Source organism: Zalophus californianus, chromosome 17, assembly GCF_009762305.2.
Source record: "Zalophus californianus isolate mZalCal1 chromosome 17, mZalCal1.pri.v2, whole genome shotgun sequence".
Lineage (NCBI taxonomy): Eukaryota > Metazoa > Chordata > Mammalia > Carnivora > Otariidae > Zalophus > Zalophus californianus.
Genome location: NC_045611.1, coordinates 9,789,761 through 9,806,724, shown reverse-complemented (window position 1 = coordinate 9,806,724; position 16,964 = coordinate 9,789,761). Strand labels below are relative to the sequence as shown.

Sequence of the window (16,964 nt, the reverse complement as noted above, 5' to 3'; positions counted from 1 at the left end):
TCTGCTTAATACAGTACAAACATGGATTCTCTCTACTCTGGAGCCTTCTACTCTACAGGAAGATCCTCTCTCTCTCTCTCTCTCTTTTTAAGATTTATTTATTTAAGAGAGAGAGAGAAAGAGAATGGGGGCGAGAGAGAGGGAGAAAGAGAATCCTCAAGCAGACTTCGCCCTGAGCATGGAGCCCGATATGGGGCTTGACCCCAGGACCTTGAGATTAGGACCTGAGCCAAAACCAAGAGTCAGCTGCTTAACCAACTGAACCAACCAGGCGCCCCGAGATCCTGTCTATTTAACCTCCTTCCTCAAAGATTCCATTTTAGATTGAACCTAGAGACTGGATGAATACAAGTTTGTGAGTTAAATTAATGTGCTTCACTGAGGAGAGAGGCAGAAGGGGAGAAAAGCTAATCCCTGCTAGACTGGAAACCCCATGAAGACAGGAGCATGTTGGTTTTGTTCCCCTGTCCCTGTCTCTAGCACCTCGGACAGAGCCTAGCCCATAGCTCAAGCTCCACAGGTAGGAACTGTTGAGTGACTGACTTTAGAGTGATGGTTGTGTGGCTGGCAATGGGTTAAGCATTTGACACCTCATTTCATCCCCAGCACAAAGAAACATGCTTGTTCCACTTTATGAAGGAGAAAGCTAAGGCTCAGAGAAGTTGCAAGAGGTGGCTAGATACAAATTCAAATGTATTCATTCAATGAGCGTGATGTCCACGCTCATTCTCCTAACCCAGGCTGGCTCCTGATATCAGCCACCAGCCAGACTTTTAGCTGCCTCCAGCTCTGTGAAGTTCTTGAGTGGAACCCAGAAAGGTAAATCCACCTCCTGGCCTCCTGGCCTATTTATGGCTACTCCCGGAGCTCTAGCTCTTTCTGATTCTAGGAGTAAACAACATGACACAGGAAGGGAGAGCAATCAAAAGTTTGGTCCCTAACAGGTGACAGTATCTTACTTTGTTTTCACACCATTTAGAATCTCTCCTGAAGGAGTGGACATTGTTTTGGATTGCCTCTGTGGGGATAACACTGGAAAAGGTCTCAGCCTTCTCAAACCACTGGGAACCTATATTTTATATGGTAAGTGCTGAAGACAAGAAGGTAAGTCCGCAACAGGGAGCACTGCACGCATGCTTACAAAAGCTCTGATGAATAAAATGTGTTGATATGTTGGGGTAATGAGATTGGGAGGACTTAATTTTTTTAAAGATTTATTTATTTATTTTGGGGGGGGGGAAGAGGGAGAGAATCTTCAAGCAGACTCCCCACGGGGCGTGGAACCCATCTCGGAGGTTGATCTCACAACCCATGAGAACATGACCTGAGCCAAAACCAAGAGTTGGACCCTCAACTGACTAAGCCACCTAGGCACTCCAGGAGGGCTTTTTAAGTATTTTCCATAATATTGCTATCGCCATTAGTTATTTTCAATTATAAAAGTAACACATGTGCCTACTGCCCTATTATCCCTATGAATACTTCTCATTCCAAAAGGGGTAAAGGAAGGTCAAGACAGTGTAGTTATTAACTTGACCCACAGAAGGTGGCACAGGTGGGAAATATTAATGGCTTCAAAGGAAATTCAAAAAATGAAGGAATGAAGGACCAACAGTAGGACGGGAGGGGTGGCTAAGATATGGCAGTTTCCCTACTGGAGATGAAGTTGCAAATTACAACTCCTTCCTATTCTAAACTACTCCTGTATATCCTGATCACAAAGAAACCCTGAATGGTTGCAGCATACCTATGCTTTTACAGCCCCTGATATGCTCTTGAGTTTGAGGGGATTTATGAACAATATCTGGGAGATTTTCTCCAGCAGAATGCGACCACAGAGCCACCTCCCTCTCTTCTTCCTCTCTTCTGTTACATGATTGTAAACTAATTTAAACATTAGTCTCTAAAAAGTCAAAGACTACCTGAGAAGCCAGATATCATATTCCAAAGCCAAAGGATACTGGGATTATCCAATGTTTGAGATTTTTGGCACTTCTGTCCCCTATAGGTCCATTAGAAAATTGAGCCTTAGCTCTGTATGACTCAGGAAAAAGTATTCATTTCCCTGCTAGTCACTGAGAAGCTTATAAAAGATATTTGAGAGGTATAAATATTTAAGCATCTTATCATCATGATTATGACAGAAAGAGAGGGAATAAACTTCCCGTTGCTGAAGTGTTCTGGTATTTTCAGTAGTGACCACATAGCTGAAAGTCTTTGCAAGTAGACACATAATTCTTTAATTATTACTATTATTGATAAAAGAAGCTGTGAGCATCAATGCCCAATGTGGGGATATTGGATATGACTAACATGTGAGTCAAATGTTGATAGACAATTTATTCTTTCTTATTCACCAGTTCCATTTTTGCCCCAGTTCCATGATGTCACTTGGCAGAATACAATTTTATCATCTCACAAGGATCTAACTGATGACACTGATTACAAAGTAACCAAAGCCTGGTACCACAATGCTTGGTGGTAGTCACCCCATAAAAGCAGAACAGTGATTAACTGGCTACTAGTCTACCCAGGCCAAATAATGAAGTTCCAAATATACATTGCTTTTTCATTAAATAATGTTTCTCTGAGAAGGACTTATTCCCAATCTTTGGGGACAAGGCAGGAAAGTTGTTGAAAAGGCACCAATATAGCATCTGATCTGTTAAGAGCTCTCATCCCCTCTGCATCCCCAAGAACCACACAAAGGGGTCTCTTCTCTCTCTAAGAGCATCTTAGGAAATCTTCCTAACACCATCTCCCATCTTCCCTCTGAATATTGCCCTTTCCCTTTAACCAAGCACAGTTTCTCATACCATTTGTCTCAAGTGGTTTTGTCCTCTCTGCTCAGATTTCTTTGGAGCTAGTACGTTGATCACACCACTTCCTGGGCTCCTGAACCTATATTCACTCTCACCTGCTCTTCTGTACCCCATTTTTCCATCCATCTAAATTCTAGCTCAGTCCTATCTCTCCCTGCAACTTAAGTGCCCAGCCCACCAGAGCCCCAAGCCCTTCACTTGTTAAGGAATCAAATTCAAACCATGAGTTAGGCTCATATAGGACTTCATTTCCCAGTCTTGAATAATGGAATCAATAAGACATTTCAAGCAACTTATCATTTTATTAGAAAGTGGGTCTAAATCACATTTTTGCTACATGCCCAATTTTCCAAAGTAATGACATGGTCACCTTGAGAAATACTTTCTCTTTGATCCAGTGACCCTTGGCTAAAATTAAGTCAACTTGATGCCACCCACTCCCTTCATTTCCCTCATTTTTCTAAGGCTGCATTAAAGTTTTTTCAAGCTCTTGACAGTTCTGGACCAAACAACTGCCATTCTTCTGTGTGTAGCAAGAGATGTTGGTTTTCATTAGCAATAGCTTGACTTTGGAATCCTCCATTTGCAGGTTCATCCAACATGGTGACTGGAGAGACCAAGAGCTTCTTTAGCTTTGCAAAATCAGTAAGTATCCATACATGTCAAATGTACTATGGTAGTGCGTGATTTGCATGTTGTGAGCTCTTCCAAATAAAGACATTGACCTAATAACCTAAACCTTGTTTGTCCTTCATCTGCATCATTCATTTTCAATAAACCCTGTGTTCCCGCCCTGGTCACTACACATGAACAAGACTCTGTATAAACTTTGGCTGCTTTGTCTAAATGAAGCAGAGAGGTGGGAGCATCCGAGAAACTCAAGAAAGCTTTATTTTGATTTCAACAGAGATTGCTTAAGTTTTTGTGTTTTTAATCATTCATTGGTCAAAAATAAACTTGGCATTAAGTGAATTTTATTTGCTTGAGTTGGTTTCTGACCAGGTCTCTGGGAGTCCTTAAGATTTCTCTGTATCTCCATTCTACTGAGTTGGAGATCCAAATAGGATCCCACAATTGTAGTGAGTCCCCTGGGTGATTTTAGACACAGGCAAATCTGTGAACCACTAGCTTAAACAATCATGCTCTGAATGTAGTGGTTACTTTGCGATTGAGAAACCACATCCCTGGGCAGTCCAACCTACTCCGACCTATATTCCCACCTAGAGCAACACTTGCTAGAATTAAGCTAAGTTGGACTTGAACTTCAGTTTTTACCCCTGCCCCCCAACAGGGAATTGCTGCTTCTCACGAGAGCTTACTCTTATCTCCCCTGAGCCTCCTAAGCAGCTAGTGCATCATGATTGGTTCACTCACTTTGTGAGCACCGTCTGAGCACCTGCATGTGTGCAAGTCACCAGGGCATTGCAGTGAATGAGATGGGTACATATTAGCCCTTTGTGACTCTCACATTCTAATGAAGGAGACAAACTGAAAGAAGTAAAACATATTAATAAGATGGTTATTGTAAATGGTCATAAGAACTCTGAAAGGGATTCAAAATAGGATGCAGGATGGGGTGGAGGCATCTGGAATAGGGTGGCCAGGGAAAGCCATAAAAATCATTCTATGGGTGGCACTATGGGGTATTCATATGCCCCCTAAGTGCCAACACTGTGGCTGCGCAAGGCTTCACCCCCAAACATTCCCTGATTCTGGAATGATTCGTACTCCCTGCCCTGTGACAGTAGAATTAAAGGGCCTGTCTTTGCCTTTGAACTTCCGAGTTTAGATCAAGGATCACTGCAATGACAGAATCTGTAAGGGAGCAAGAATGGAGTGTAATGAAGGATGCTGTCTGGAGCAAGTCCCACGAACATAGGCTTTGTGCCACTTGCAGCTGTTTCGTTGCTGTGGCTGTAATTAACGTGATGCTGACAGCCTGCTGTGGGTAACCAAACTGATCCCAAATTACATGCAGTTGTAAGAAGTGTTTTCCTTTTCTCCCCTAAATGCACAATCAGAACACACAGTGTTAATGAAATAACTGCAGTATGCCCAGGTTCAGTGAAGGCACTCATAAAAACACGGCCAGGATGGAGGTTGAGATTCTCCTGCCTGAAACAGCGGTGCTGATTAAAAGAATGCTACATAGTTGGAGGTCAAGAACAAAGACTATTTCCTTTCAGAGGTCAGGTCCAATATTAGTTGGTCAGTGAGAAGCAAAATGAAGATAGGGCATGCCAAGGAGTGAAATGATGACTTTGTTCTAGGAGGTTCTAGAAAGGAATTTTCTTCTATATATTGGAGAAAGGCTTAGAAAATAAAGCCATACTTGGACCTATAAAAGAATTTCTCACTCAGATATCCTAATTATGTTCCACCTTAAAACTCTTGCAGAGCTGGTACTCACTCTTTGTCAAACACGCCATTTGCTTTTAGACTATAGCACTGGTTAACAATGGTTAACACCTAGAGAGCAATCTGCCTCCAATTCGGAGCTCCTCCTCTCTAAATCAGATAACAGAAATACTTTATATTTCTAGAAAACCTACTCCAGGTCAGACACTGTTCTAAGAACTTTGTATATATTAACACACTTGTTCCTCATGATTGACCCCATGAGATACAGTAGGGAAGTTTAGCACAGAGAGGTTAGGTGACTTGCCTAAAGTTGTGCACGCAGCTAGTAAGTGGCAGAACTGGGATTCAAAACCAGGCATTTGGCTCTAGAACTCCCTTAACCATAGCTGCAGGAATTGCAGATTTAGTAAGCATTCATTTCACAAACATTTACTTGGACATTGCAGATGCACCATGAAAGGAGTCATTAATCATTTCTCTACTTTGTGTTTGTGGGAAGCCAGCCCATGGCCAAATACATGTCTCTCCTCGAGCTGGCCTCCAGGCCCTCAGGGGATGTACATTAGTAAAGAATTTCGTGCATGAACCTTATCCCTTTTTTTTTTTGACTTGTCTTTCTCACACTTATTTTCCTAAAAATATGATTGTCCCACTTAAAAAATATATATCAAAATCTTTTGTGAGCTTTCATGAGCTCCCACAATTCAGGAAAGAGGCAGGATGTAAATAAACACCCCAATGACATAAATATTATGAATGTCCCTAAGTGCCCATCACATTCCTCTCTGCCTTCTCTTTTAAACGATTCACCACTTCTCCTTAGAGCCATTAGAAACTGGAACTTGGCATTTCTAAATTCTGACCGGCACCAAAGAAAATGCAGTTAAATCAGGACAAAACAGTTGGATAACCATTTCTGTAGTCTGTTAGTGGATTATTTACTTACTTTCATGTCTGAAGTGGGGGATGAGAGGCTGGAAATAGCCACACTTGCCACTTGTGTGCGTGTCCCATCTAGGACTTCAGCGCTATTGGCATTTGGGGCTGGATAACTCTTTGTCATGAGGGGTTGCCCAGTGCACTGTGGGATGTTCACCAGCACCCCTGGCTTCTACCCACTAGATGCCAGTAGCTTCCCCTCCCCTCCAGTCACCACCACAAAAACACCCCCAGACATTACCAACTGTCCCTCAGATAGGAACCGCTGGCTTCGTCCCAACACTACGGCTTCACGCTCCATCATGCCTGAATTATGTTCCCTCACTCTTTCTCTGGTGGATTCCTACCCACCTCTCCAGCTGTGCCATCATTCCCCCTAGGAAAGCTGCTCTTGTGGCTGGGTCACCATCCCACTGAGTCCCCACCACACTTGGTGGACTTCTCTGCCACCCCTCTCCTTCCCCACCATTCATCAGCTAAACTCTTCAGATGCCTGAGAGGGCTTCATGGCCCTGCCACTCTCTGTAGCCCAGGGATATGAAGCACACAGAAGGACAGGGAGCACAAGTGGTAGCAGGATTCAGCTCCAGAGCCGACAGTCCTAACCCTGTGCCTCAGTGTTCCGATGACATGTGGCCCAATAGCTGTTTTCAGGAAGTTTGTTTCTCTCTCCCACCTAGACCCTGTGCTCTGCTCATAAGCATCACCATGCACTCACAGCAATCCCTGGCTAAATAGCTGCCTTAAAAAATACCCCAACAAGGACCACCCCTTGGCCAGTTGGAATCCGTCCCACTGCAGCCCTATTCTCTGCACACGATGCTGTGAACACAGCTGGCTTTGGTTCCTTGTAACGGACACCTTCTCTCCTTCCAGTGGTGGCAGGTCGAGAAGGTGAACCCCATCAAGCTCTACGAAGAGAACAAAGTCATCGCGGGATTTTCCCTTTTAAATCTGCTCTTCAAACAGGGCCGTGCAGGCCTCATTCGAGGAGTGGTGGACAAACTCATTGGGCTCTATAACCACAAGAAGATCAAGCCCGTGGTAGACTCCCTTTGGGCCCTGGAGGAGGTAAGAATGTTTTCCCCCAGCAAATAATCTCTTTTTAGCCCAGGGAGATTTGGGCAGCCAGATACAATCTTTTATTCAAAGATTATTCTCCAGGTTTGTTCGTTTTAAAATGAGGGTCCTAAAAGTCATTGTCTTATAGTTTGGGCTTTGGATGTAAGAAATACTCTAAGTTCCATAGTGGTTCTCAAACCATGTGCCTCAACCTACCACTATGAGTCCTTCTCAGATAGGCCACCAAGTTTCCATGGGTGTGGACGATCCACCTGGGTTCTCAGAGGGCATGAATATTGCTGCAGCATCATTTACATTATCACCTCATGTGAGTAGATGACATCAAGGTTGGGGCAGACAGTGGCTCAGAGCTGAAATGTTTTATATGCTAAACTCACTGCTGTTAGCTGTCACAATGGGCACTGTAATTATGAATGAATTGTTGGGTCTAGTGTTGAACTGAGTGTGTTTGTTAACTGATCTGCCAAAAGTTCTAGGATTTGAAAGCGTTCCTTGATCACGAAAAAAATCTAGACTCCATAATGTAACCTTTCAGGATACTGAAGCATGAACTTGCTGCACAAACTGGGGCAGGTGGGATGTCCTAGGAGGAGGCAGGGTCTAGAAAATCCTCCAGGATCGGGGACGTTCTGGACATTTGGGTAGCCAGTCTTGGGAGCTACCTGTGCAGAGAAAATAAAGAGGTATAACGTAGGTTTCAAGAGACATTTCACTAAGAAATCTTCCTAGGTCAGGCCGTTGGCTTCAGGGAGCCGTGAAGCCCACTGAGAAATATCTTAAAATATGTAGGAATGTGTTTTGTGTTTGTTTGGCTTTTGCATTTTGCATGGGTGAGTGCCTTACAAGAATTTTTTTGTACTTTGGGGAGCCACAGACATCCTTGGAAAAGCTAACAAACATAATGTTCTGTGATACAGATAGTAGGTATTGTCCTGGCAATAAAGCTGGTGCTATTTGCCTAATGAACTAAGTTGGCCGAAATCCAGTGGCTCCCCTAAGCACAGAAATTGCCCTAAAAAAAGCTTTGTGGGGGTCCCCACATAATCAAGTAGAACCGGTCTTAGGTGAATGGACCAGGAGCGCACCTGAATCTGCTTCTTTGATACTGCAGTATCATGAATGGTCTTAAAAAAAACCCAGCCACCAAAACCCTTGTGTCTTCTGATAAAAGAAATACATGCTTATTGTAGGAAAGTCCTAAAGTAAGAACAGAAGCGTAAGGAGAAAATAAACTGCAAGTGCACATTCCAGAGATAACACTGCCAACACTTTGGCTTGCATCCTTCCAGTCTTTTTTTCTTTTGCAGATGTTCACTGTGATTCGGTTTCTTGTTAAATCAGATAATCATGCATTCCCTCTGCTGTGTAATCTCCAAGATGGCTAGACTACTGTTATACTTTCCTTGAAAACGTTTTTAATTTACTGAGTCAGACTTACATATGGTATTCACTGTGGTGTCTCAGTGGCATAGAGAAGGGCTGGACTGCATGGTTCCTGGTTCTCAGTGGTCAGAGAGGAGAGAAAACGGGGGGTAGTCAAGACCAGGGCTAAGAGATTAACTTGACTATGGGACAAAGAAGGGGGCTTATACTTAAACTGAGTGTTTAAAAGGGAAGCATTTAAGTGAGAGTTGAAATCCAGGAGGGGTCCAGTTGACCCAGTGGGTCCTTATTCTCGTATTTGAAATCATTTCTTGGTCACAAATAGGTATTGAATAATTACTATATGCTCAGCACTGTGCAGATGCTGGGGACACAGTGATGAACAGACAGCCAAAATACCTGGGTTTCAAGTAGCTTACATTTAGAGGGATGGAGGGAGGGGCAGAAAATACTGGACAGTGAACAGAAATCAACAGGGTATTTGCAAATTGTCATAAGTTCCTGAAAGGAATTAAATGAGGGTATATGTTGGAAGTAAGTGGAGCGGGAAGACAGTTTTCACAGACCAGTGGTTTTCAACCCCTTTTTCCTTATTATCTGCCCCTCACAGGAGACTTTTTAGACTTCTTTTCCTGATGAATCCCCTCTATGATATTTTAATACCATAGGTATACCATCGATCTCTGTATCAATTCAGCTGCCTACCTATCATCTAGCTAGCTGTCCTTCTGTTTATGTCCTACGTGTATATCTGTGCTTTACCGATTAAAAGAGTAAGATTTTTTTCATCCTCCAAGAACCAATTTTTATCCCTTTGGGGGATGGTATCGCACTCATTGAAAATGCATTCGGTACAGTGACTTCAGACAAGAAAGGTTAGGTATCACGCGAGCTGGGACATGAAAGAGACTGAAAGCTACAGAAAAGTGCCTCCAGGGCAGAGAGACCCTCAAAAGTAAAAGGACAAGGCTTATGTGGCCCCTTTCCACAGGTTGGTATGAGCAAGTGTGGGAATGGTGTTTACCCAAAGGATACAAACATAGTGATTCCAAGGGGCACCTGCACCCCAATGTTTATAGCAGCAGTGTCCACAATAGCTAAACTGCGGAAAGAGCCCAGATGTCCATTGACAAATGAATGGATAAAGAAGATGTGGCATATATGTGTGTGTGTACACACACACACACACACACACACACACACACACACACAGTGGAATATCACTCAGCCATCAAAAAGAATGAAATCTTGCTATTTGCAATGATGTGGATGGAACTAGAGGGTTAGAGGGTATTATGCTAAGCGAAATCAGTCAGAGAAAGATAAATATCATATGATTTCACTCATGTGGAACTTAAGAAACAAAACGGGTGAACCTAGGGGAAGGGAAGGAAAAATAAAATAAGAGGAAAACAGAGAAGGAGGCAAACCATAAGAGACTCTTCACTATTGGGAACAAACTGAGGGTTGCTGAAGGGGAGGTTGGTGGGGGGAAAGGGTAACTGGGTGATGGGCATTAAAGAGGGCTTGTGAAGTAATGAGCACTGGGTGTTGTATGAAACTGATGAATCAATGAATTCTACCACTGAAACTAGTAATATAGTATATGTTAATTAAATTGAATTTAAATTTAAAAAAATTTTTAAAAAGGAGTACTGGAGTAGGTGAGCAGGGCCCAGATAGAAATCTGGAGTTTAGTCTAAGTCCCATGGGAGGCTGCTAACGGGTCACGGTCAGGAGGTGCCACATTGGGACCCCAAGGGTATGATCCACTAGGGAAGAAGCAAAAATTGTGAGACTGGGTCCCAGGCTCCAGCTGCAGAAGTCTGATATTCAAGGAAGCTCTTGACCTGACTTGGGAATGGGAGGGGGGCGCTAACCTGAGCTCAGCGTGCATTAGGGAGGGTCTGCTCATGTAAGGCAGTGGGGAACAGTGGAGCCCCATGCATGTGGGAGTTGAGTCAGGACAGGCTCTGCAGGGACCCGCACTGACCAGAGGCGGGAAGCTGAGGCTGGCAGTCGTGGTGGACTGAGTCAGGGATCTATCCAGGCAAGTCTGGGGACTTTATTCCAAGTACTTCCGCCATTCACCCACTTGCTCTCCTTTCCACTCTCATGGCACTGTGGTCTAAGCTGGCCTCCCTCCTGCATGAGCTTCTGACTGGCCCCTCACTTCCATCTTGCCCCAGTGCAGGGCATTCTCCACCCAGCAGCCCACCCTTGGGCCTTATCACTTATCACCTTATCACTATCACCCTTATCACTCCCTAACCCAGACCGTGTCCACCCTGCTTAAAATCCCTCTGTGACTTCCCACTACACCCGATCTGCGGTCTGAATTCTTTCCTGGACTGTACAGCTTTGGTCCTAACTCCTGCCTCTCTCATCATCTTCTCGCTGTCCACTTTGTCTCCTTCATCCGGGTTGCAGTGGCCTGCGTGTCCCTGGTCCTGAAACTACCCAAGCCTTTGGGAACAGGGGTATTTTGAATACTCCTCCTCCAGATTTTCACAGAGTTGCTTCCTTCCACCCATTCATATCTCATCTTCAATGTGACCTAAATAGAGAGACCTTCCATAAGCCCCTCCTGAAGGGTCCTTCCTACACAGCCACCCACCCAGGTGGCTCTTTTTACTCTGTTCGACCAATCTCCATTGTATTTATCACTGGTAGAAATGATCTTGTTCATCTGTTGGCTTGTTGAGACTCTTGTCTCCCTTCCACTAGTAAGTAAACCCCATATGAGGAAAGACCCCGACTGTGCCATTCAAGACCCCAGTGCCTGGCCTGGAGTCGATGCTCAATAAACACTCATTACATGAGTGAACTGATGAATCCAGCAATACACAGAGATAGGACTACCTGGGTATTCTCTATGTTCAATAATAAGTATGTGTTGAATGATGAATAAATGAATGAATGAACAAGACATACTAAAACAAGGTATTATTACTTTAAGACAACGTGGGCCCAATTGACATTTTGGCCAAATCATCCTTTGCTAGGGGTGGGGGTTGCCTTATGCTTTGTAGGATTAGTAGCATCTCTGGTCTCTACCCACTAGACAACAGTAATGCCTCCCACTGCCAGCCATGACAATAAAAAATATCACTAGACGTGGTCAAATGTCCCCGGAGTGGGATAGGGAGGAGGGGCAAAACCTCCACAAATTGAGAAACACCGCTTTAAAAGAAGCCGTATTGGTTAAGATAGTCCGTAGGAAAACAAAGGGATTATATGTTCCTATGGCAGGCTAGTCATCCACAGAGAGGGGAGAGAGACAGCCGTTGCCTGTTTCCCAACAAAAACGTCCACAGCCACTCACTAGTAACACCCACCAACTTTCTGGGGGATCTTTTCTACAATATTTACAGACATCTGTTTAGAACTGCAGTTGGGCCAAACTCAGTTATTTATCAAGCCCACGTGGCTCTTCCGGGCTCAAGGAGAATAGAGTATGCTTATTACTTGCGAACCTCAGAGGGATGACTGTAATGATTTTTTTCCCCTCCCCTTTGGTAAATGATTTCACAAAACTGCTTTTCAGGCCAGCTCTGTAACCTCATCGATGGAATATAAAGCCCATAGGGATTAAAAGAAAATTTTCTTGGGCTCTCTGAGCCCTCAGACTAGAAGATTTAATAATTTCAGAAACGATTTAGTGTTTCTTTTTAGCCATCTGTCTTTGACTTTATTGTAAATTTAATACATGAAGCAGAGATACGCTCCAGCTTCAGGTTTGCCTCCAGATATTAAAGATGCAGCTGTACATTAAGTTAGAAAAAAGCTCATCTCTCCAAACAGTTCAGAGGTGGGAAAGGAATGAAACATACTTGAATTTGTCAACCAAGCTGCAGTGACATTATTGAGACCTACTATGTGCGAGTACCAATTTAGGATTCCCCGACCCTTACGTTTATGATTTAGTTTCTGAGACAACACCGAGGTGTTGGTCATGGGGTACTGTTTTCAAGTGCAACTGGATTTGAAAACTAGAGAGAATAATGTTAGTTAAGAATCTATTGGGACTTCATCAAGATAAAAAGCTTTTGCGCAGCAAAGGAAACAGTCAACAAAACCAAAAGACAACCGACAGAATGGGAGAAGATATTTGCAAATGACATATCAGATAAAGGGCTAGTATCCAAAATCTATAAAGAAGTTATCAAAGTCAACACCCAAAGAACAACTAATCCAATCAAGAAATGGGCAGAAGACATGAACAGACATTTCTGCAAAGAAGACATCCAGATGGCCAACAGACACATGAGAAAGTGCTCAACATCACTTGGTATCAGGGAAATACAAATCAAAACCTCAATGAGATACCGCCTCACAGCAGTCAGAATGGCTAAAATTAACAAGTCAGGAAATGACAGATGTTGGTGAGGATGCGGAGAAAGGGGAACCCTCCTGTGCTGTTGGTGGGAATGCAAGCTGGTACAGCCACTCTGGAAAACAGTATGGAGGTTCCTCAAAAAGTTGAAAATAAGAGCTACCCTACGACCCAGCAATTGCACTACTGGGTATTTACCCCAAAGATACAAATGTAGTGATCTGAAGGGGTACATGCACCCCAATGTTTAGAGCAGCAATGTCCACAATAGCCAAACTATGGAAAGAGCCTAGATGTCCATCAACAGATGAATGGATAAAGAAGATGTGGTGTGTATGTACATATGTACACACACACACACACAGGAATATTATGCAGCCATCAAAAAATGAAATCTTGCCATTTGCAACAATGTGAATGGAACTAGAGGGTATTATGCTAAGCGAAATAAGTCAATCAGAGAAAGATAAGTAACATATGATCTCACTAATATGAGGATTTTGAGAAAAAAGATGGATGATCATAGGGGAAGGGAGGGAGAAATGAAACAAGACTAAACCAGAGAGGGAGACAAACCATAAGAGACTCTTAATCTCAGGAAACAATGGAGGGTTGCTGGAGGGGAGGGGGGTGGGAGGGATGGAGTGGCTGGGTGATGGACGTTGGGGACGGTATGTTCTATGGTGAGCCCTGTGAATTGTGTAAGACTGATGAATCACAGACCTGTACCCCTGAAACAAATAATACATTATATGTTAATAAAAAATAAATAAAAAATAAAAGAGAATGAATGCTTACAAGTGGCTCCAAGAATGAGGAGGGGCTTAGTTGAGATCGGAGGGATACAAATTCTTTGGATGACTTTGGGATTACAAAACAAGGAAGGCATTCCAAGCAGGAGGGACAGTGACAAAATCTCAGAAGCAGGAGTATGGGGTAGGCAGGGTTGAGAGGTCTGAGCAAAACACAGCAGAGGTGATTGGCTGAGGAGGAGAGGAAGTAAGGTTGGTTTGGTCAATGGAGTCACATCGTGGGGGCCTTCACTGCCAAGCAGAGAAAGAGGAGTTGACGTTTTAGGTGAGGTGACTGCTCTTAGAGAGTGTGGCCTAAGGAACATGGCACCATCTGACCCTTTCGGTTCCCGGAAGCCCATCCCCGTCCCAAGTGTGACACTAGTAATGATACACCTGGACTATATAGCTCTAGCCTCTGATTATAAATGCCTTTGCCCATCTGCCATTTCATAGCACGGGGAGCACTGTTATGAGCTGAATTACTCACCCCCTCAAATTCATAGGTGGAAGTACTAATGCTCAGGACTTCAGAATGGGATTGTATTTAGAGACAGGGCCTTTAGAGAATGAATTAAGTTAAAATGAGGCCTTGGGGTGGGCCCTCATCCATCTGACTGGAGTCCTTCTAAGAGGAGATTAGGACAGAGCCACCAGGGATGTGCAGAGAGACCGTGTCAGGACATGCCATCTGCATGGGCAGGAGAGAGACCCCAGAATATAACCAACCCTGCTGGCATCCTCCTCTGGGACTCCCAGCCTCCAGAATGGTGAGATAGTAAATTTCTGCTGTTTAAGCCACCAGTCTATGGTATTGTGTTATGGCGGCCCCAGCCAACTCATACAGGGTGGCACGGAGATCTTGGCAGTTTTAAAATCTTCTGTTAAAGGTACTGCCGGTAGCATTTTACAACATTATTTACATAACTGTCTATGTTTGCACTCTCTAATATGGAACCACTAGCCACATGTGGCTATTTAAATGTAAATTAATTAAGTCAAATTAGAGATTCAGTTCCTTAGGGGTACTAGGCACATTTCAAGTGGTCAATAGTTACATGCGGCTGGTGGTTACCATATTAGACCATGCAGAGATAGAAGAACGTGCCTTTCATTGTAGAAACCCTGCTGGAGCTGATCTAGAAGATGATGTCATCCTTCTGTTTGAAAGTAGGAAAAAAATTTGCCTCCCTAGCAATCTGGCATGATTACCTTTTAGCAAATTATGTTAATTATGCCCTTCCTTGTATGTCTCTCTTTGCCTTGACTGTAGTGAAGCTTGCTATCCAAATGCAGTCATTTATTTAAGTGCCCCTAATCCCTCATTATATTTCTCCTGCATTTTTCCCTTCATGTTAATAGTCATGGTTTAATTACATGTGTGTGTCTTTCATCCTGTGCCATCACAAAACCTATACAGAGATGGGTCTGCCTAAAATAATCAATGAAGAAAAAATAATACGATGCTGAGCTTGATAGGGACACTTACCTGTCCTGGAGCAAGAGGGTGACTTGATGAGAGACAGATTAATGTTGAAACCAGCGACAGAGTGTGGGATGACCCAAGACTAAAGGCCAAGTGGGGGGGTGTGATTGTCAGTGTCAAGAAATGGCAGGCTTCAGACTCCAACACCAGACTGGGAAGTTAATAGAAGATGAAGCCAGGCATCGGACACAGTTGTCCAAAGCCAAGCTAAGGAGGCAAAGACTCAAGGAGAAACCATGGAAAGTCCACTTAATTATGGCAGATGGCAACTGGCTGGCATGGACCTTCTTTAAAGATTTAGAGGCTCCTTCTGAGGCATGGTTGGGGGTAGGGAGGGTATTTTAAGGACATCACCCCAAAGCAGACAATGTGTGTTGTATCATGGGCTCATTGGTTTGGAGGATGGACTGGAGACAGCTGGTCTGGCCAGGAGGTCACTGCAGATTTTGAGACGTGGGTAGGTGAGCCCCAGACAAAAGTGGGGGCAGTGGAATGGGAGAGAATAAGCAAGTCAGGGTCATTCGAAAGAATGGAAAATGGAAACAAAAGACAAAAGAGAACCAAGAGTCGGAGATGCTCAATGGTTTTGTAACCTGGGAGACCAGGAGTGGGGTGCTGGCAGATACCATTTACTCACCAGTGGTAGACGCTGCCGTGAAAAAATCTGATGAGCTTAGTTGTGAGTTTGGTTTGAGGGTGATGGTAGAACACGCAGGTGGAGATGTCCACAATTCAAACCCCCAATCACAGGGAGATGAGACAGGAGGGTAATGACTGGTACTTTTACTAGTACCACTGCTACTGCCACCATTTCCAGAGGATTCACCATGTGCTGGGCATTGTTCTAAGTGTTCCACATGTATTAAATCATTTAGACTGCCCAATAGCCCTAACACCCAGCTACTATTTTCCCCATCCTCCAGGTCACAGATGTGAGGCTTTCGGGAAGCTACACTTGCCCTAATCTCCTGATTCTATTGAATTTAATGAAAATTTGAAGCCCAGGGAAGTCTGATGCAGAAAAGTTATTGAGAAAATGGCAATGAATAAACTCACTGAATAAAAGAATAAGCAGAATAATCGCATTGGCAAACACTTGGTGTAGTGTGTCTCTATGTGTCAAGCACCTTCTGTTGATTAACTCACTGCATCCCCAAAATGACCTCGAGTAGGGGGTTCTGTCTGTTACTGTCTCCGCGGCACAAATAAGGAAATGGGGGTCGTGATGAAGGTGCCCCAGGTCACACAGCTGGTATGTGGCCATGCCGGCACAGCAAGACAGATCGGGTCTTGAGTCTGTGCCACTTCTCTGTGGCCGAGGGAAGAGGCTGAGGCCAGAACCCCAGCATCCCCCAGCCTTCACAAGAGCAGGCAGAAGATGAGGCGTCCACAGACAGGGCAATGGCACGGGGACCACCCTGGCTGTCTGAGGGTCGTTAGTGTCGGCTGCTGCTGACAAGTCGGGAAGCACATAGAGGAAAAGCCTTTGGGTTTGGCCCCGGGTCACGTTGACATTTCAGAAAGCCCTCTCAGTAGGATGGGGAGGGCAGAAGCCTGGATGCAGAGGGTCAGGAAGGGAACGCATGGGTAAGGCAGGCTGACAGCCAGCATAAGCCTCCCATTCAGCGCTGAGTGGAACAAAAGCCCTGAAAATAGCCAGGAGGAGCAGGCTCCAGGGCAGGGCTGTTTAGAAAGTAGATTAGTGGTTGCCTAGGCCGGGGTGGTTTGGGGAGGGAATGAAAAGGACCACTAAAAGGTATGGT

General features: G+C 44.2%; 1 protein-coding gene across 1 annotated transcript in view; it reads left to right on the top strand.

Annotated features, from left to right (window-relative positions):
• Positions 1-16,964, top strand: part of VAT1L (vesicle amine transport 1 like) — a 142,609-nt gene that overhangs the window by 67,793 nt on the left and 57,852 nt on the right. The window contains exons 5-7 of the mRNA XM_027620130.2: positions 980-1,083; positions 3,412-3,467; positions 6,999-7,193. Coding sequence (XP_027475931.1) covers positions 980-1,083; positions 3,412-3,467; positions 6,999-7,193 — 355 coding nt within the window. The remainder of the gene's footprint in view (positions 1-979; positions 1,084-3,411; positions 3,468-6,998; positions 7,194-16,964) is intronic.